Raw genomic sequence first — 20,647 nt, 5'->3', positions numbered from 1 at the left:
CCCCCGTTAGCTAATCCTGCCAAAATATCGTGTCTCTCCAGTTTGTTTTTCCTGCACAATGTAGTTATTGTCACATGACCACACAGGTGCTTTCCAGACTGTCGTTCCCTTTGATAACACAGCTTTTCTCGTAGTTCCAGAGCCGAAGTCTGAGGGGACGGCAAAAAGTAGCGTCGCCACAACCACCATAGCCATCACAACCACCAGCGCCACCACTGGCAAGTCCAAAAAAATCACCATTGTCATCGTGTTCATCAGGGCCATCGTGGTCATCGTGTTCATCAGGGCCATCATGGACATCAGGGCCATTGTGGCCATCAGGGCCATCGTGGTCATCATTTTCATCGTGGTCCTCATGTTTATTGTGGCCATCATGTTCATTGTGGTCCTCATGTTCATTGTGGCCATCATGGTCATCGTGGTCATCATGTTCATCGTGGTCATCATGGTCATCGTGGCCATCATGTTCATCGTGGTCATCATGGTCATCGTGGCCATCATGTTCATCGTGGCCATCATGGTCATCGTGGTCATCATGTTCATCGGGGCCATCATGTTCATTGTGGTCATCAGGGCCATCGTGGTCATCATGGTCATCGTGGCCATCATGGTCATCGTGGTCATCATGTTCATTGTGGCCATCATGGTCATCGTGGTCATCATGGTCATCGTGGTCATCATGGTCATCGTGGCCATCATGGTCATCATGGTCCTCATGTTTATTGTGGCCATCATGTTCATCGTGGCCATCATGTTCATTGTGGCCATCATGGTCATCGTGGTCATCATGTTCATCGTGGCCATCATGTTCATCGTGGCCATCATGGTCATCGTGGTCCTCATGTTTATTGTGGCCATCATGTTCATTGTGGTCATCAGGGCCATCGTGGTCCTCATGTTTATTGTGGCCATCATGTTCATTGTGGTCATCAGGGCCATCGTGGTCATCATGGTCATCGTGGTCGACAGGTTTTTCCCTGCCAGAACGACCACCCTGAAAAAACAGGTCAAGAGTCGCTGGCAGGGAGTTGAAGGGCCAAGCTCTTCACAAGAGTCAGGAACTGATGAAGAAGTGCCACTGCAAATCCTGAATACCTCGACCTGAACTCTTGTTCCTGAAGCTGTGCTGCCTATTGTTACTTGTTCAGTTTGTTAAGTATTAATTCATTTTGGACATTCATATCGTGTTTTATACGTTTGCAATCCAATTTGGAATCTATTTCTGAACAAGTCTCAGTGCATGAGGACACAAATGAAGAAACTGCCAGGCTTTTTGCCATTATGGTCTGGTAGCGTAGCGGCAGTTTTGCATGCTACTCCATGTTGTTTACATATGTGGTCCTCTAGTATTTGAATGTAAAAACAGTGTTGGAGCTTGTGGTGGTAAGAAGAACTTTAGCATTCCGGTGCATCTGAAAGAAATATGAGCCAAACGCGAGAAGGGTGTTGCTGTCAGAGATCTCGCTAAGCGCTACGACAAGGCAACATCGATCGTGACTGAAGGGGCGACTAACCAAGTAAAGGTCGCAAGTCTTAGAAGTAGAAAAGTTATCGTAAGCTCCGATTCATGAATGTCAACCAGCTGGAGATAGCATTAGTGTTAGCGTTAGCATTAGTGAGGGTCTCATATGACAGAAGGCTTTACTTTTTCTGGTTCTGATGAAGTAAGAGCTAGAAAAAGAGAAAACAACAACAGAACCTCAGCAACAACAACGTTAGCCTTAATTTAAAATCCACATCAAGCTGCTCATATTTTAATGTTTACAATTTTATGTAGCACTGAGATTTACTGTTAATTTGTACTCTTGTGATAATTATTTTGCACATTTCATGCCAACAGGCAGAAAGATATGCTGCAAATTCAATCAAGCTAAAACAAAGTACAAATGCAGTATTTCTGATTTTTTTGTATTTGTTACAAAAATAAATAAATGAATCTACCAAAGAGTGCAGCTTGTTTTTGGGGCTGGAGAACGGATCCATGGGGTTTACAAGGATTTCAGTAGAAAAAAATGATTCGGTTTGTCGACGTTTGGTGAGCGGAGTCTCCAACTTATGGCAAAAGTGAGCTTCTTGGATGATCCACTGGACCGCCGTTGTTCTCCTACGGACAGCAGATCCGGTGAACTAAGAAAAGTCTCCATTGCTGTCTGACCTGCCGTGGTCGCTTGGGTCCGTGGATCTTTCTTCTGTGGTTCAAAGCGTATCCTCTGATTCACTGCAAGCCCTTTGCTTCTTGGGGATCCTAATCCTACACGTCATCTTCTTTCATGGTCATTTCGTCGCCCTTCATCGTCTCATGATGCCTTTGTTTGGTACATTCAAGCTGCTTTTCAATTTCCTCATCATACAAGTCCTGCCCCAAGCGGAGGAGCTCAAGTATCTCGGGGTCTTGCTCACGAGTGAGGGAAGGAGGTGTAGAAGGTCAATTTACCGGTGGATCGACGTCCCAATCCTCTCCTCCGGTCACCAGCTGTGGGTGGCCAGAAGAGACCAGAAGAACCAGATCACGGATCCAAGCGTCTGAGATGTGTGTCCTCCTCAGGATGTCCGGGCTCTCCGTCATGAATCCGTCATGTCCGGACGCCTCCTGGTGAGGTGTTCTGGTCAAGTCCTACTTGGAGGAGAGACAGGACACACTTGAAGTGGAGTGGAGGACGGTGGAGGTATGCCTCATTTGGAAGCCAATGGCGTCATCTTGTGGTCCACACCTGTCACGGCAGGTGGAGCTGGACGCTGAAGATGAACAAGATCAGCAGGCTCGACCCTTGCATTGGTTGAAAGAACTCCGTCGAAGAAACTCCACGTAAGAATAAACAAGCGAGCCGATTGGCTCCCTGACCTGAGACCTCATCCCTCTCAGTTGGAGATTGCGATCTTCTCAGGGAGTGAGAGTGTGTGTTTGTGTGATGTGTTTAGTGCAAGAAGTGAGAGGGAAGGTCCATGCCTACTTCCTGTCTGGTTGCCACCTCTCGCTTTCAGGGCTGCCGCTGACAAGCCTTGTGGTGAATGAAGAAGCAACTCGTGCATCAGTCTACTCCTGCCGGTTCAGGAGAAGCTCTCCACCACCAAGACTTCTGCCAGGCCTCCTCATGGCACACATGGTGACTGGCTAGCAGGCTAACCTAGCAGGGGATCTGAGAGTAGCAGCGGGTCCCATAGATATAGTGTGCATGCCTACCCTAGTGGGTACACCTTGGGGTGGGTACAGCCCTATTTAGGAGTCGCACTGCGTACCCCGATGGAGGAAGGACCTAGAAAAGAGGCCTGAAAAAGGAGGCTCGGTCAACAAGGAGTGCAGGGAACTTGAGTAGGACCGAAGTGATAAGACAAATGAAGAAACGCATCAGGACACATGAAGCCAACACCGGATTGACACCTCGAGTTTGTGGATCCACCTGCTCTGAAGGCTGCAGACAGCGTGGATCAAGTTTTGGACTCTGTAGGCAAGGCAAGACTCACAAGTAGCAGAAGCAGGACTGTCATCATCGGACACGATGGACCGCCAAGAGAGTGTGTGTGCGAGTGTGTCCATACTTGTATGCTCAAGGCTGCTGTTAGAAAAGTCAACAGGGAGTTGCTGTCAGCTAGCAGTTAGCTGTTTTGCCCTGAAGGAGAAAGAAACACTGGATGGATGAAGGGATGGATGAGCTGAGTTGTCCTGCAGTTTGGCTGCTGGTGGTTCTTCTGCTGATGTTTGCTCGGGGGGTGTGTTGGTTCTTCATCTCAGAGGGTTTGACTTTGACAGGTCACACAGCCTGGGGTCGGGGTCGAGGTTTGGGGGCGGAGCCTCTCGATCCCCGCGCCTCACGGCCCACTTTCCACAACACTCTTGCTCAAGAAGATACCTGCTTCCTGGAGGTTTGCCTTCGGCTGACGACACCCTGCTTTCCGTCTGCGTCGTTTCTGGGTCAGGAATGATGGAGATCTTCTGGATGTTCCTGCTGGTCGCCGTGGCCTCCGGCAGCGACTGTGAGTCCTGGCGTTCTTGAAGGCAAATTGGTCGTGTTCCTTCTTCCTGGTTCATCCACGGACCCCGCCAGGTACCTTCAACGTGGACCAGGCCGAGGAGAACCAGAACGTGACGCTGGAGTGGAACTTCACGCCCGCCGCCTCTCTGGGCTCGCTAACGGTGCGCTGCGAGCAGACGCCCGCTGCCGGCGGCGCCGCCGTCGTCCTCTTCAGCCTGCAGGGCGGCGTGGAGGACGGCGCCCTGGACCGGCGCTTCGACGGGAGGGTTCGGAGCGACGCCGACGCCCTGGCGGAGGGTCGGCTCCGCCTCCTCGTGTCGGAGCTCCGCCCCCAGGACTCGGGCTGGGTCCGGTGCTGGGTCGCCGTGGGCAACGGCGGCAGGGACGTGGGGAGATGTTACCTGAACGTCACGGGTGAGGACGGACCATCTTCTTCGGCTCTTTGATGTCAGAAGTCTTTGATGACCCAGATCTTTGTTGTCCGTCTGTTCTTCAGAATTTCACCATCTCTTTGATCTCTTCACTCCTGCTCTTGATTCTCCTCGGAGCCTTTGATCTTCATGATTTTATATTTGATCTCAGTGATTTCAGTGACATCTTTGATCTCTTAACGATGCACATCTGTGATTCTCTGTCAAGCCTTTGATCTTGATGTTATTGATTTTAACCAAACTCCATATCAATGATCTCTATGATCTACTGACATCTCTGTGAAGCTTGAGATCTAATGATTTTAATGACTTCTTTGATCTTGGTGATCTAACATCGGATCTCTTTGATTTCAGTTATATCTTTGATCTTTTTGACGACCAGTTACGTTTCTGCGTGTCGTCATAGCGGCGCCCACGGAGGACGCGGCGGCGAGGCCCGGGACCATCAACGCCTCCACCGGGCTGCTGCTGACGGCGATCGCGGCGGCGGCGGCGGCGGTTGCCGTGGGTTACCTGGTCTACATGTCGGCCTACGAACGCTGAGGAGCGCCGGGGGCGGAGCTTCCTTCATCAAGTCTGGTCTCTGGCGACAAAAACAGGAAACCAGAATGACAGTCGCCCCTGACAACCAACATGCGGGATCAATCCCATAATTTTGCGCTCAACATCCCAAACGCCATGTGGATTGATCCAAGATGGCCGCCCACCACCCCAGCAGAAACTACAAGGACTTCTTCTTCTCCTCCTCCTCCTCCTCCTCCTCCTCCTCCTCCTCCTCCTCCTTCTTCTTCTTCTTCTTCTTCTTCTTCTTCTTCTTCTTCTTCTTCTTCTTCTTCATCTTCTTCTTCTTTCGGCTTTTCCCTTCAGGTGTCGCCACAGCGAGTCAACCTTCTCCATCTCACCCTATTCTCTGGATCCTCCTCTCTCACACCAACTACCTTCATATCTTCTCTCACGACGTCCATAAATCTTCTCTTTGGTCTTCCTCCAGACCTCCAATTCCAGCATCCGTCTACCAATATATCCTCTATCTCTGTCCATGACCCAACCATCTCAGTCTGGCTTCTCTGACCTTCTCTCCAAAACATCTAACATGTGCTGTTCCTCTGATAGACTCATTCCTAGAAGAAGATTTCGTTGGATTTAGTGATCAAGAGTGACACAGATTGTTTGGTTGTAGCATGAGCTACATGCTATCGCTATTTGAATGACTCTTATGTTAGCATAGCCTAGCAGGCACATTCTCAGTTTGTTGTTTATGCGTCTTAAAGGCGATACTTATTCAGCCTGTTGTTCCCTATTTTATTTTTATTTTAAATTGCCTTTCAAGATGAAATGTCGTTTCTCGGTGTTGGATTTTATCAAGTAAATTTCCCCCAAAAATGCGACTTATTTATGTTTTTTTCATTCTTTATCATGCATTTTTTGCTGGTGCGACTTATAATCCGAAAAATACGGTATTTTTGTTTGTTCCTGAGCAGAAATTCTCAACATTTAGGTTCCAAAACAGAAGACGGGAATCACACGGCACGGACATCGTCCCTCCGCCGATCGACCGATCGATCGATCGATCGGTCGAGAGGCCGATCGCGACAAGGACTCCGTGGAAGTCACCGCGGACCTTCTCCGGTCAGCCTGAAGGAAGACCAAGCACAGAGAGGAGGTGGAACACCTGCTGCAGAGACCACAACCTCTGCATCAACGTGAAGGAACCCGAGGAGACGGAGGCTGTAGAACGTATCCGTGCACGTATCCAACCGGTGACGTGCGCTGAGGTTCATGGCTGCTGAGGCACTGATGTCATCAGTCAGATTTACAAACATATGAAGCTACAGAGAAGCTTGTTCGCCATTTTATGGGCAGCAGTTGATGTGTTTTGATTGAAATATCATATCAGCACTCTTGACATACACTCACCGGCCACTTTATTAGGTACACCATGCTAGTAACGGGTTGGACCCCCTTTTGCCTTCAGAACTGCCTCAATTCTTGGTGGCATAGATTCAACAAGGTGCTGGAAGCGTTCCTCAGAGAGTTTGGTCCATATTGACATGATGGCATCACATTTGTCGGCTCCACATCCATGATGCCAATCTCCCGTTCCACCACATCCCAAAGATGCTCTATTGGATCGAGATCTGGTGACTGTGGAGGCCTTCTGAGTCCAGTGAACTCATTGTCATGTTCAAGAAACCAGTCTGAGATGATTCCAGCTTTATGACATGGCGCATTATCCTGCTGAAAGTAGCCATCAGAAGTTGGGTACATTGTGGTCATAAAGGGATGGACGTGGTCAGCAACAATACTCAGGTAGGCTGTGGCGTTGCAACGATGCTCAGTTGGTGCCAAGGGGCCCAAAGAGTGACAGGAAAATATTCCCCACACCGTTACACCTCCACCACCAGCCTGAACCGTTGATACAAGGCAGGATGGATCCATGCTTTCATGTTGTCGACGCCAAATTCTGACCCGACCGTCCGAATGTCGCGGCAGAAATCCAGACTCATCAGACCAGGTGACATTTTTCCAAACCTCTATTGTCCTATTTCGATGAGTTCGTTCAAATTGTAGCCTCAGTTCCCTGTTCTTAGCTGAAAGGAGTGGCACCCGGCGTGGTCTTCTGCTGCTGTAGCCCATCTGCCTCAGAGTTGGACGTCCTGTGCGTTCAGAGATGCTCTTCTGCCTACCTTGGTTGGAACGGGTGGTTATTGGAGTCACTGTTGCCTTCCTATCAGCTGGAACCAGTCTGGCCGTTCTCCTCTGACCTCTGGCATCAACAAGGCATTTCCGCCCACAGAACTGCCGCTCACTGGATATTTTTTCTTTTTCAGACCATTCTCTGTAAACCCTAGAGATGGTTGTGTGTGAAAATCCCAGTAGATCAGCAGTTTCTGAGATACTCAGACCAGCCCTTCTGGCACCAACGACCATGAAGTCACTCCAATCACCTTTCTTCTCCAGACTGATGCTGGTTTGAACTGCAGGAGATTGTCTTGACCACGTCTACATGCCTGAATGCACTGAGTTGCCGTCATGTGATTGGCTGATTAGAAATTAAGTGTTTACCAGCAGTTGGACAGGTGTACCTAATAAAGTGGCCGGTGAGTGTATACAAACTGTAGTGTAGAAAAAAAAGTGCATGTAAAAAAACGTTATTATCTCTTACCTTTACTTATAAATGAAGTCCATGCAGCTGCTCCTTCTGAAGCATCCATAACCTGCTTGTAGAAGTCTTCCTTATCTTTCTTCTGTTTTAAAAGTCTCTCAATGGAAATCACCACCAGTGAAGACGGTCGTCTCGATCGGTCCTGTTGCAACTCTATGTTTTGAGTCTTTTCAACGTCGAGAACGAGCGCTGCAACGATGCTGTCGTAGCCGGAACGGTGACTAACCGGTGACTAACCGGTGACTAACCGGTGACTAACCGGTGACCACCAGCCGGAGCAACCTTGTCTTCTCAGGAACAGTTTGGATGAGATCCTTCTGGGACAAAAAGTGGAGAAGCTGCCCAGGAGGTTTACATTCATCCCTCAGCGTTTGTGAGCTTTACAGACCCGTGAGATCGGGAAAAATAACTAGATGGCTGCACTTGACTTGCTAACTGTTTACTGTAGCCTGCTAATGCTAATTGTATTATTCTGTAGCTGAGTAGTGAGAAGGATCCCTGGGATCAGCGGCGGCTCCTAACATGAGGCACCGTCACTGGCTGCCTCACCTAATGTCGCTTCACAGTCGTTTTAGGATAACGAGAAACACGTAACCGTTGTTGACGAAAAACATTAGACACATCAGCTAAACGATGGAAATTTAGTTTGTATATCAAAAGTGTTTTTTTAATAGTGACGTCCACAGAGACAGCAATACGGTCTCAGTGCATAGCATGCTAGCACAGTTAGCAGAATCATTGAACGGTAAATGTGAATTTTTCTTTCAGCGATTTTGAAAAAAAAATGGTGAAGTTAAGTGGAAAATAACTTTATAGTACAAATCACTGAGTAAATATAACCATTCAATTTTGCATTTTTTTCTCTCTGTGATGACAGGTGAGGCCCGGCCTCCCCCTGCCTCTACTGCATCCAACAACCTCACCTAGAGTAGCAGCGCTCTCCTTGCACTGCATACAGTTTAAACAATCACAGCTGAAATCCATGCTAACACAATTAAAATTAGTGCTAACGGGGATAACTTCACCCTCTACTAAACTGTTGCTCTTACTTGTTTCAATGTTTACATTTGCTCTTTGTTTTTCTTTCTTTGCTCTTCTATTTATCTGACCTGGGAACTCATTTCCTTCCACAAACTGTAAGGTGTGCCGGAATGACAATCATTCTTGCACCTTCTGTAGGGCGGAGCTGATCCGCATAGAAAAGCTGTACCACCTGCTCCTCCACTTCTTTTTCCCTGATCATGTGCTCTCGTTGGACCTTGTTGGCCTGCGCCGTCCTTTTGGCAGCAACTCTGGTGTCGCACAGAGCCGGTAGGTCTCGCCGACATGACTTCACCGTGTTTTTTGAACGTATTTTTTGAACATATTTTGAGCGGCATTTGCGATCGACCGGTAAATCAGGCTCTGCCGTCGAGGGTCCTGCCAGGCCTTGGCCCGAGGGCCTCCACCAGGCGTGTCGATGGTGATTTCCCAGATTTGGAAATCAGTGCCTGGTGCCTCGAGGGGGTTCAGGTGGAAACGGCGGAGTTCGGCACCTTCGACCACTCCGGTAGCAACGGTACCTCGTATTTCTGAGCGCCTTTCTTAAAACTCGACGGCTCTTTGACAAAAGAGAGAACAGCATCAGATGGAACGGCAACGGACAAAGTCCACATGAAGCGGCAGGTGAAAGGCGGCGCAGGCAGCGGCTCTTAGCGTGAGCGGGCAAGTTTGGACAAGTGAGTTTTGATATGAAGAGGAGTCAGAATTTTGAAGAGGAGGGCAAACGGTTCACATGAAACCACTAATGAAGTCTCTGGACGTAGACTAGTTTGTATACAAATGAAAAAAAAAACTACTTTTTTCTCGTCGGCCGCCATTATTGCTGAAGACGCAACGCCGTCTGCAGCGACGTCACAGGGTTGACAGGGTTAGCATCGGGGCTAAGCGTGTCGGGGGGGCGGAGGTGAACTCCCAAGTGGGAACGAGCTTGAAGATGAAGAGCAACGAATCTGCCGAGAGGAAAGAGTCGGTAAAGGTGTTCGCTGAGGCAACTGTGTTGCTGCGCTAACAGAGAGTCGGTCAATGTTTTCTGCTTCTTTTTTTGGGGCCTGGAGCTCGGAACAGGACTGGTATGCTGGTCGCAGCAGAGGAACAGATCGACACCAAAACGTTTCTTCTTTCTCCCCTGAAGGCGAGGTGCCGGTGTCTGTCCCGGTCGGTAAATGCGTCACTCTGCCGTTCAACTGTTCCAGTGCTACAAATGAGCTTATGTGTAGTGACCCAAGAGGCGACGTCATCTATCAGAAAGGTCTTATTCCTGAAATCCAAGAGAAGTGGCAAAACAGGACCTCCATTAAGATTTCTGGAGGCCTCTTCTCGTTGTATATCTGCAATGTGACACGACAAGACATCGGAACGTACTATTGCGAGTGCAACTCCAGTTTTGACAAAGTTAAACTGACCATCGGTGAGTCATCATTTACCCCCGTTAGCTAATCCTGCCAAAATATCGTGTCTCTCCAGTTTGTTTTTTCTGCACAATGTAGTTATTGTCACATGACCACACAGGTGCTTTCCAGACTGTCGTTCCCTTTGATAACACAGCTTTTCTCGTAGTTCCAGAGTCAGCGTATGAGGGGACGGCAAAAAGTAGCATCACCACAACCACCATAGCCATCACAACCACCAACACCACCAACACCACCACTGGCGACGCCAATAAAACCCCCATTGTCATTGGGGTCCCCGTGGCCATCGTGGTCATCGTGGTCATCGGGGTCATCGGGGTCATCGTGGTCATAATAAAACGGGTCAAGAGTCGCCGGCAGAGAGTTGAAGGGCCAAGCTCTTCACACGAGTCAGGAACCAATGGAGAAAAAGTGCCACTGCAAATCCTGAATACCTCGACCTGAACTCTTGTTCCTGAAGCTGTGCTGCCTATTGTTACTTGTTCAGTTTTATTCATTTTGGACATTCATATCGTATTTTATACGTTTGCAATCCAATTTTGAATCTATTTCTGAACAAGTCTCAGTGCATGAGGACACAAATGAAGAAACTGCCAGGCTTTTTGCCATTATGGCGTGCTAGCGTAGCGGCAGTTTTGCATGCTACTCCATGTTGTTTACATATGTGGTCCTCTAGTATTTGAATGTAAAAACAGTGTTTGAGCTTGTGGTGGTAAGAAGAACTTTAGCATTCCGGTGCATCTGAAGGAAATATGAGCCAAACGCGAGAAGGGCGTTGCTATCAGAGATCTCGCTAAGCACTACGACAAGGCAACATCGATCGTGACTGAAGGGGCGACTAACCAAGCAAAGGTCGCAAGTCTTAGAAGAAGTAGAAAAGTTATCGTAAGCTCCGATTCATGAATGTCAACCAGCTGGAGATAGCATTAGTGTTAGCGTTAGCGTTAGCATTAGCGAGGGTCTCATATGACAGAAGGCTTTACTTTTTCTGGTTCTGATGAAGTAAGAGCTAGAAAAAGAGAAAACAACAACAGAACCTCAGCAACGACAACGTTAGCCTTAATTTTAAAATCCACATCAAGCTGCTCATATTTTAATGTTTACAATTTTATGTAGCACTGAGATTTACTGTTAATTTGTACTTATTTGATAATTTTTTGTACATTGTATGCCAACAGGCATAAAGATATACTTCCGAAGATAATGAAGGAAAAAAAAAGTACAAATGCAGGCAAGACTGGGCAGTACAGCAATATTTTTGCTTTTTTGTATTTGTTACAAAAATAAATAAACGAATCTACCAAAGAGTGCAGCTTGTTTTTGGGGCTGGAGAACGGATCCATTAGGTTTACAAGGATTTCAGCCGAAAAAAATGATTCGGTTCGTCGACGTTTGGTGAGCGGAGTCTCCAACTTACGGCAAAAGTGAGCTTCTTGGATGATCCACTGGACCGCCGTTGTTCTCCTACGGACAGCAGATCCGGTGAACTAAGAAAAGTCTCCATTGCTGTCTGACCTGCCGTGGTCGCTTGGGTCCGTGGATCTTTCTTCTGCGGTTCAAAGCGTATCGTCTGATTCACTTCAAGCCCTTTGCTTCTTGGGGATCCTAATCCTACACGTCATCTTCTTTCATGGTCATTTCGTCGCCCTTCATCGTCTCATGATGCCTTTGTTTGGTACATTTAAGCTGCCTTTCAATTTCCTCATCATACAAGTCCTGCCCCAAGCGGAGGAGCTCAAGTATCTCGGGGTCTTGCTCACGAGTGAGGGAAGGAGGTGTAGAAGGTCAATTTACCGGTGGATCGACGTCCCAATCCTCTCCTCCGGTCACCAGCTGTGGGTGGAGACCAGAAGAACCAGATCACGGATCCAAGCGTCTGAGATGTGTGTCCTCCTCAGGATGTCCGGGCTCTCCGTCATGAATCCGTCATGTCCGGACGCCTCCTGGTGAGGTGTTCTGGTCAAGTCCTACTTGGAGGAGAGACAGGACACACTTGAAGTGGAGTGGAGGACGGTGGAGGTATGCCTCTTTTGGAAGCCAATGGCGTCATCTTGTGGTCCACACCTGTCACTGCAGGTGGAGCTGGACGCTGAAGATGAACAAGATCAGCAGGCTCGACCCTCGCGTTGGTTGAAAGAACTCCGTCGAAGAAACTCCACGTAAGAATAAACAAGCGAGCTGATTGGCTCCCTGACCTGAGACCTCATCCCTCTCAGTTGGAGATTGCGATCTTCTCAGGGAGTGAGAGTGTGTGTTTGTGTGATGTGTTTAGTGCAAGAAGTGAGAGGGAAGGTCCATGCCTACTTCCTGTCTGGTTGCCACCTCCCGCTTTCAGGGCTGCCGCTGACAAGCCTTGTGGTGAATGAAGAAGCAACTCGTGCATCAGTCTACTCCTGCCGGTTCAGGAGAAGCTCTCCACCACCAAGACTTCTGCCAGGCCTCCTCATGGCACACATGGTGACTGGCTAGCAGGCTAACCTAGCAGGGGATCTGAGAGTAGCAGCGGGTCCCATAGATATAGTGTGCATGCCTACCCTAGTGGGTACACCTTGGGGTGGGTACAGCCCTATTTAGGAGTCGCACTGCGTACCCCGATGGAGGAAGGGCCTAGAAAAGAGGCCTGAAAAAGGAGGCTCGGTCAACAAGGAGTGCAGGGAACTTGAGGAGGACCGAAGTGATAAGACAAATGAAGAAACGCATCAGGACACATGAAGCCAACACCGGATTGACACCTCGAGTTTGTGGATCCACCTGCTCTGAAGGCTGCAGACAGCGTGGATCAAGTTTTGGACTCTGTAGGCAAGGCAAGACTCACAAGTAGCAGAAGCAGGACTGTCATCATCGGACACGATGGACCACCAAGAGGGTGTGTGTGCGAGTGTGTCCATACTTGTATGCTCAAGGCTGCTGTTAGAAAAGTCAACAGGGAGTTGCTGTCAGCTAGCAGTTAGCTGTTTTGCCCCGAAGGAGACAGAAACACTGGATGGATGAAGGGATGGATGAGCTGAGTTGTCCTGCAGTTTGGCTGCTGGTGGTTCTTCTGCTGATGTTTGCTCAGGGGGTGTGTTGGTTCTTCATCTCAGAGGGTTTGACTTTGACAGGTCACACACCCTGGGGTCGGGGTCGGGGTTCGGGGGCGGAGCCTCTCGATCCCCGCGCCTCACGGCCCACTTTCCACAACACTCTTGCTCAAGAAGATACCTGCTTCCTGAAGGTTTGCCTTCGGCTGACGACACCCTGCTTTCCGTCTGCGTCGTTTCTGGGTCAGGAACGATGGAGATCTTCTGGATGTTCCTGCTGGTCGGCGTGGCCTCCGGCAGCGACTGTGAGTCCTGGCGTCCTTGAAGGCAAATTGGTCTTGTTCCTTCTTCCTGGTTCATCCACGGACACTCAGATGGAAATTTGTTGTCGCGGTAACCCCGCCAGGTACCTTCAACGTGGACCAGGCCGAGGAGAACCAGAACGTGACGCTGGAGTGGAACTTCACGCCCGCCGCCTCTCTGGGCTCGCTAACGGTGCGCTGCGAGCAGACGCCCGCTGCCGGCGGCGCCGCCGTCGTCCTCTTCAGCCTGCAGGGCGGCGTGGAGGACGGCGCCCTGGACCGGCGCTTCGACGGGAGGGTTCGGAGCGACGCCGACGCCCTGGCGGAGGGTCGGCTCCGCCTCCTCGTGTCGGAGCTCCGCCCCCAGGACTCGGGCTGGGTCCGGTGCTGGGTCGCCGTGGGCAACGGCGGCAGGGACGTGGGGAGATGTTACCTGAACGTCACGGGTGAGGACGGACCATCTTCTCCGGCTCTTTGATGTCAGAAGTCTTTGATGACCCAGATCTTTGTTGTCCGTCTGTTCTTCAGAATTTCAACATCTCTTTGATCTCTTCACTCCTGCTCTTGATTCTCCTCGGAGCCTTTGATCTTCATGATTTTATATTTGATCTCAGTGATTTCAGTGACATCTTTGATCTCTTAACGATGCACATCTGTGATTCTCTGTCAAGCCTTTGACCTTGATGTTATTGATTTTAACCAAACTCCATATCAATGATCTCTATGATCTACTGAAATCTCTGTGAAGCTTGAGATCTAATGATTTTAATGACTTCTTTGATCTTGGTGATCCAACATTGGATCTCTTTGATTTCAATTATATCTTTGATCTTTTTGACGACCAGTTACGTTTCTGCGTGTCGTCATAGCGGCGCCCACGGAGGACGCGGCGGCGAGGCCCGGGACCATCAACGCCTCCACCGGGCTGCTGCTGATGGCGATCGCGGCGGCGACGGCGGCGGCGGTTGCCGTGGGTTACCTGGTCTACATGTCGGCCTACGAACGCTGAGGAGCGCCGGGGGCGGAGCTTCCTTCATCAAGTCTGGTCTCTGGCGACAAAAACAGGAAACCAGAATGACAGTCGCCCCTGACAACCAACATGCGGGATCAATCCCATAATTTTGCGCTCAACATCCCGAACGCCATGTGGATTGATCCAAGATGGCCGCCCACCACCCCAGCAGAAACTACAAGGACTTCTTCTTCTTCTTCTTCTTCTTCTTCTTCTTCTTCTTCTTCTTCTTCTTCTTCTTCTTCTTCTTCTTCTTCTTCTTCTTCTTCTTCTTCTTCTTCTTCTTCTTCTTCTTCTTCTTCTTCTTCTTCTTCTTCTTCTTCTTCTTCTTCTTCTTCTTCTTCTTCTTCTTTGGTCTTTTCCCTTCAGGTGTCGCCACAGCGAGTCCACTTTCTCCATCTAACCCTATTCTCTGGATCCTCCTCTCTCACACCAACTACCTTCATATCTTCTCTCACTACGTCCATAAATCTTCTCTTTGGTCTTCCTCCAGACCTCCAATTCCAGCATCCGTCAACCAATATATCCTCTATCTCTGTCCATGACCCAACCATCTCAGTCTGGCTTCTCTGACCTTCTCTCCAAAACATCTAACATGTGCTGTTCCTCTGATAGACTCATTCCTGATCCTCTCCATCCTGGTCACTCCCAAAGAGAACCTCAACATCTTCATCTCTGCAACCTCTAGTTCTGCCTGCTGTCTTTTGGTCATTGGAACAGTTTCTAGTCCAAACATCATCTCTGGTCTCACCACTGTCTTGTCCACCTTTCCTTTTCTTCTGGCTGATGTTCTTCTATCTCTTGGTACCCCTGACACTTTTCTCCACCCATTCCAACCTGCTTGGACCGTCTCTTCACCTCTTTTCCTCATTCCACCACCAAGTCTCCTTATCTACTTTCCTTCCAGATGACACACCAAGTACTCTTCTACCTGTCTCCCTGATAACACTAGCTGTAGTTGTCCAATCATCTGGAAGCTCACCCTGACCACCCAGAGCCTTTCTCAACTCCTCCCTGAAAACCATGCAACACTCCTCCCTTTTCAGCTTCCACCATTTTGTCCTCTGCTCTGCCTTTGTCCTCTTCATCTTCCTTGTCACCAGAGTCATCCTACAAACCAGCATCCTATGCTGTCTGGCTACACTCTCACCTACAACTACTTTGCAGTCACTGATCTCTTTCAGGTTACCTCGTCTATACAAGATGTAGTCTACCTGCGTGCTCCTACCTCCGCTCTTATAAGTTAGCTTATGTTCCTGTTTTTTCTGGAAAAAGGTGTTCACTTCAGCCATTTCCATCCTTTTTGCAAAATCTACCACCATCTGTCCCTCTGCATTCCTATCCTGGATACCAAATCTGCCCATCACTTCTTCACCCCCTCTATTGCCTTCACCAACATGTCCATTGAAGTCTGCACCAATGACCACTCTCTCATTTCTGGGAATATTCTGCATCACTTCATCCAACTCATTCCAGAACTTCTCCTTCTCTTCAGATTCACATCCCACCTGTGGTTCATAGCCACTAACAACATTGAGCATCACACCTTCGATTTCCAGTTTCAGACTCATAAGTCTATCTGACATTCTTTTCACCTCTAGGACGTTCCTAACAAACTCCTCCTTCAAGATAACTCCTACTCCATTTCTCTTCTTGTCAGTACCATAATAGTACAACTTAAAGCTGCTCCTAAGCTTCTAGCCTGACTACCTTTCCACCTGGTCTCCTGGACACACAGAATATCCACCTTCCTTCTCTGCATCATGTCCACCAACTCTCTACCCCTCTACCTCTCTACCTTTCGCGTAGTTTTGGTTGACTCGCATGTTTGGCTTTGGCAAAAGTTTTACGCCGGATGCCCTTCCTGACGCAACCCTCTGCATTTATCTGGGCTTGGGACCGGCACAGGGAGGCACTGCTCTGTGTCCCCAAGGTAGGCTTGGAGAGACACGGGCCAGTGCCACCCTGAGGCTGCATTAGAAACTACAAGGACTTCAAAAGTGTTATTACCATGTTATTACAATGCTATTACACTATTATTACCGTGTTATTACCATTGCTTTAAATATGTTTTTCCATTAAAAATATTTTAATGGCTCTTTGCACTTCCTGCCTCCCCGAGCCGATTGATAGTGTTGATCGACAGGCGGCTGGTGCCGTTGATCGGGAGGCCGCGGGCGAGACGCCTCGTTTTTGTTTGTTTTTGTCTCTCCGTCATGCAAACGAGCCTCCGCCCCGTCTGACGGACGGCGGCGCCTCACCTGAGCAGAGCAGGAGGACGAGGAGGAACGTCCAGAACGTCCAGAACGTCCACCGGGAACACAGCACCCTCCTTCTGACCAGGAGACCAGGAGGAGCGAGAAGGTTGGTAGGTTCTCCTTATGTTCTTCTATCTTGGTGTCCTCCATGTTCTCCCGGCTGCTTCTTTCTGGACTCTTATATCTCCTGCAGGTGTGAAAGGTGATTGACAGATGAGCGTCCGCCCGAAACCCCGCCTCTTCCCCGCTGTGATTGGCTGACGTTGTGAATCTCTTCGAGAAGGTCCGAAACCGGTCGCCATGACGACGGTCACCGCCCTCCAACTCTGCGGCGCCAACACCACCCGTGAGCCGCTGCTGATCCGCTGCATTCGCTGCACCAGCGGCGGCGCCAGCATCATCTCCTTCGCCCTGGTGGACGCCGTCCTCCTCCTGGTGCTGATCTGCGGCGTCCTCCTGGGGCGGCGAGGGCGGCGGGCGGCGCCTAGCCACTCGGACGTCATCACCTACCACCTGGTCGCCATGGAGATGCTCTCGGTGGTGGGGCTGTTCTGCTTCTGCGACTTCATCTACCGCCGCGAGCGGACGCTGGCGTTGGCAGGCTACGGTATCATGTCGATGAGCGTGACGGGCCAGACCCTCCTGCAGGTCCTCACCTGCCTGGACCGCTACCTGGCCGTCATTCGCCCCGTGGCCTACAGGGGGCTGCGGCGGCAAGTCGGCGTGCGGCTCAGGAACGGCGTCATCGCCTGCACGTGGCTAACAAGCGTAGTCGCCGCTTGCGTGGTGGCCTGGACGGTCCCGCTTTTCCCCACGTGGCTCTTCGCGGTGATGTTCAGCGTCCTGGTGGTCACCATGGTGTACTGCACCGTCTCCGTCCTGTGCTTCCTGGTCGGCGCCCAACCGGGGAGGAACAGGAAGCCGTACGCCCGGGCGTTCCGGCTCATCGTCTGCATCAGCGCCACCATCCTGCTCAGGTTCTCCGGGATGATCGCCTTCAACGTGGTGGCCAACAGGCTGAAGCTGAGCTCCGGGAGTTGCCTGCTGGTTCTGGGCGGGGTCTGGATGTATCTGCCCAGCAGCTTGGTCATGCCTCTGATGACCATCCAACGCAACAGAATCCCGGGTTGCTTCAGCTGCTCCACCTGACAGGGTTCAGTTGCGCCTGTAGATGCTTGTTTTCCCTGCCCATCACGTTAGTGGACCCTTCGGAGTTGGAAGGGGATCCATAATGAGCCACTAACTTGCACCTCCAAAATATATGTTAATGCTGCATTCTGCAAGACGGCCCACCAAGATGTGCACTGCTCAGGAAGCCTTCGCTGTTTTACAAGCAACAGGAATCGTAGTCCACCTGTAGGAAATGTAGAAAAGGATCTCCATTTGTGTGTGAAAATTGCCAAAAACAGAAAAAGTTGTGGAGTTTGCTCATAATCTGTTTTCAAGGCAATTTATTTGGAGGAGTTTTCATTACAAAATAAATGTTTTTCTTATTCACTCGAGTCCTTTGTTTGCCAGAGAGGGGGGAAGGTACTGATCGAACGACCGGGTGATACATTAACACTTCTTGGAAGGGGAGGGGCGTCTGCAGGAGAAGCAGAAATTTAAAGTTCTGATTATTACATGGTAGTAACAACATAGTAACAGGCCGAGCCGATTGTCTCGGCAGAAATGACCCGGAGAAGTTTTTTAAACAAGATCTCCGGAGCATCTTTTCTTTGTCTTGTTACTGTCCTCTTTTTGCACTAGTGCTACTTCAGGGGGCAGGACTTGTACTCTGTCTCACCCTGTCGCCCTGAGTTGTTTGTCCTGCGGGTCACTGGGACGTCCAACCATTCGCCCTCTCATCCAGTCCACGGAGGTCGGACGTTGGACCGGTCAGGCGACGTTTTGCCTGTCAAACTGGCTCCTATGAATTTGCCTTTCAAAATAAAAGCCTGAGTGGAAAAAGGGGAGTCGCCGTTCTTTTTTCTTCCTGTCCGTTCGCGAATCTGTAACCCGTCGATTCCTAACTCACCTGTTGACATCGGTCAACGTCGGTGTCGTCTATTGACTGGCTCTGATTGGTTCCTTTGGTTTTAGGCTCCGCCCCCTCGAGCAGTTTGGTGGCATGCAAAGTGTGTAGTGGCAGCTGTGTTTGCTTTCCACGCACCTGGAGGACACCTGTGTGACCGCCTTCACCATTAGTTTGTTATTTACCTTTTGGGCTTAACCATTAGCTGATGATCCATTAGAAGGTTCTTGCAGTTTCTGATAGAAGTTGGTCTCTCGCGCCTGCGGCTCCTGGTCCTGCAGATCGGACCCGGGTGACGTCGTCTCCACATTTTCATGCGATGATGAACCGTCACCTCCCGCAATGTTCCCGCTGAGGAACACGAAGATGCAAATAAGCACCGGTGGCCCTTGTTTGCCTGATATTTGGCGCTTTGCATCTTGGGTCATCTTCGATCCACCCCATTTCCAACGACAATCTCATCCTGGATCTGCCCTGAATCCAACCTCGATCCCGTCCTGGAACTACTCTGGATCCACCCAAGATCCAACCCCGCCATCATCTTGGATCCACTCTGGAACCACTACGGGTCCATCCCAGATCTAACCTCAATCCCATCCTGGGGTATGCTATAAAGTATTCTGACTCACCCTTGAAATACCCTAAATCTACTCCAGATCCAGCTCCAGTCCGACCCTAGAACTTCCCTGGGCCCGCCCCAGATCAACCTCCAACCCACCCTGGCTCCAACCCAGACCTGACTCCAATCTCATCCTGGACCCATCCTAGAACCACACAAGATCAACCCCAGATAAATCGCCGACCCCACTCTGGAACCACCCCAGATTCGTCTCCATTTGGACTCTGGATCTCCCCCCGAAGGGCTGCGCAAAATGTACCCGGCCAATCGAATCTTTGAGCTCCTCTCAGCAGGGGAGCTGGTTCTTCAGGAATCCAGAAGCAGGTTTCAAAGTCGTACTCTATGCCGACAACACTGAGATATACCTTCCAAATTCAAGCTCCTCAAGTTCCGGTTGGTTCTCAAGTCTCATCCGCTTCCCTTCACCTTGGTGGGGCGTCGGTTGGGTCGAAGAAACAAAGAGGAGTTGAAGAGCCAGGGTTGAAGCCTCCAATGAAAGATCTGATGAATTTCTGCGCTTTTTCTTTACTGATATCATACATTCCCTGTTTTTATTGTTGTTGTTCTTTGTCATATGTCCCAAAGTGCTCCACAAATGAAGGTGATGAAGATGAGTCTGAACTGACACAACAAAAGAAAGCTGATCCAACAAAAGACACCAGAGTGACACTTTGATTCCAACAGGTGTATTAACACACACATGCAGAGGATTAAACATCAAAATCAGTGTGTGTTGGTTCCTCCCGGTTCCAGTCTTTGTTGAGAACCCAAAGAACTGTTAGTGTTCCCCAATAAGTCCTGACTCCATTGCAGCTGAGCGCCTCGAAGCTAATGGGCACTTTGGTTTTCTTGGTTGCGAGGTTGCTCATCTTATTTGGGAACGTTGAAGATACATTGGGGGAAAGGAAACAGCCGTTGTGTCGCTAACATGCTAATACATACAAGCAATTGACGCCCAAGCAGGAGACCACAATGGCCAAAACAAAAAAAGGGATGCTACGGGTGACGTCCTTCATGTGGCGCAGCTGAACGCCTCTGTTTACTGTACCTGTTTTTAGGACTTTAGATTGTCCAAGAGCCTCCAGAGCAAACGAGTTCCACTCAAAGGACATCCAGCCTGGAGCTTCCCCCGGTGTTGTAGGTACAGCAGCGGCGCGGCTAAACTGTTGGGAACCTTGTTGCACCAGAAGGAGGCCCTCAGGATGCAGCTGGCTTTCTTGCTTATGAGCCCCAACTCGTAGAGAAACAACAAAAGTCCGAACTCCCGCAAAAACCAGGGTGGTGAGGAAGGATCTTCTCCTGGACCGGTTGGTCTTGAGGCCCGGAGCTGCTCGCCGGGTCTCGGGCGAATCAGAACGCAGAGAACAGAAAGGCTGCAGAAAGAAGTGACAACAGAGGCTAAGA

At 49.8% G+C, this 20,647-nt stretch overlaps 3 protein-coding genes across 5 annotated transcripts; all 3 read left to right on the top strand.

The window, feature by feature from the left end:
• The first annotated feature begins 8,605 nt into the window (after positions 1 to 8,605).
• Positions 8,606 to 11,248, top strand: LOC147223280 (uncharacterized). Of its 2 annotated transcripts, XM_086166271.1 has the most exons (4): positions 8,606 to 8,709; positions 8,748 to 8,879; positions 9,742 to 10,017; positions 10,167 to 11,248. In XM_086166271.1, the coding sequence occupies exons 2-4, from the start codon at positions 8,810 to 8,812 to the stop codon at positions 10,460 to 10,462; spliced, it is 642 nt and encodes a 213-aa protein (XP_086022397.1). In that variant the 5' UTR covers positions 8,606 to 8,709; positions 8,748 to 8,809; the 3' UTR covers positions 10,463 to 11,248. The 2 variants fall into 2 exon arrangements, 1 of the variants encoding a protein (XP_086022397.1); XR_015107621.1 differs by lacking the exons at positions 8,606 to 8,709; positions 8,748 to 8,879; positions 10,167 to 11,248 and adding an exon at positions 10,119 to 10,140 and having other exon boundaries at positions 9,253 to 10,017.
• Positions 11,249 to 13,061: 1,813 nt separating this feature from the next.
• On the top strand, positions 13,062 to 14,653 carry LOC147223279 (uncharacterized). The gene is made up of 3 exons (XM_086166154.1): positions 13,062 to 13,343; positions 13,445 to 13,786; positions 14,210 to 14,653. Exons 1-3 carry the CDS (start codon positions 13,292 to 13,294, stop codon positions 14,347 to 14,349), a joined length of 534 nt encoding a protein of 177 aa, XP_086022280.1. The 5' UTR covers positions 13,062 to 13,291; the 3' UTR covers positions 14,350 to 14,653.
• A 963-nt stretch (positions 14,654 to 15,616) lies between these two features.
• LOC147223278 (uncharacterized) lies at positions 15,617 to 18,540 on the top strand. Of its 2 annotated transcripts, none has more exons than XM_086166153.1 (2): positions 15,617 to 16,716; positions 16,804 to 18,540. In XM_086166153.1, the coding sequence occupies exon 2, from the start codon at positions 16,911 to 16,913 to the stop codon at positions 17,757 to 17,759; it is 849 nt and encodes a 282-aa protein (XP_086022279.1). In that variant the 5' UTR covers positions 15,617 to 16,716; positions 16,804 to 16,910; the 3' UTR covers positions 17,760 to 18,540. The 2 variants fall into 2 exon arrangements, with proteins under 2 accessions (XP_086022279.1, XP_086022278.1); XM_086166152.1 differs by having other exon boundaries at positions 15,617 to 16,720.
• Positions 18,541 to 20,647: the final 2,107 nt, after the last annotated feature.

The sequence above is a fragment of the Fistularia commersonii genome, chromosome 19, assembly GCF_037954325.1.
Source record: "Fistularia commersonii isolate RoL2024-O1a breed Wild chromosome 19, RoL_Fcom_v1.0, whole genome shotgun sequence".
Taxonomy (NCBI): Eukaryota; Metazoa; Chordata; class Actinopteri; order Syngnathiformes; family Fistulariidae; genus Fistularia; species Fistularia commersonii.
Note: the sequence above shows the minus strand (reverse complement) of the source record. Positions and strands in the feature narration are given on the sequence as shown.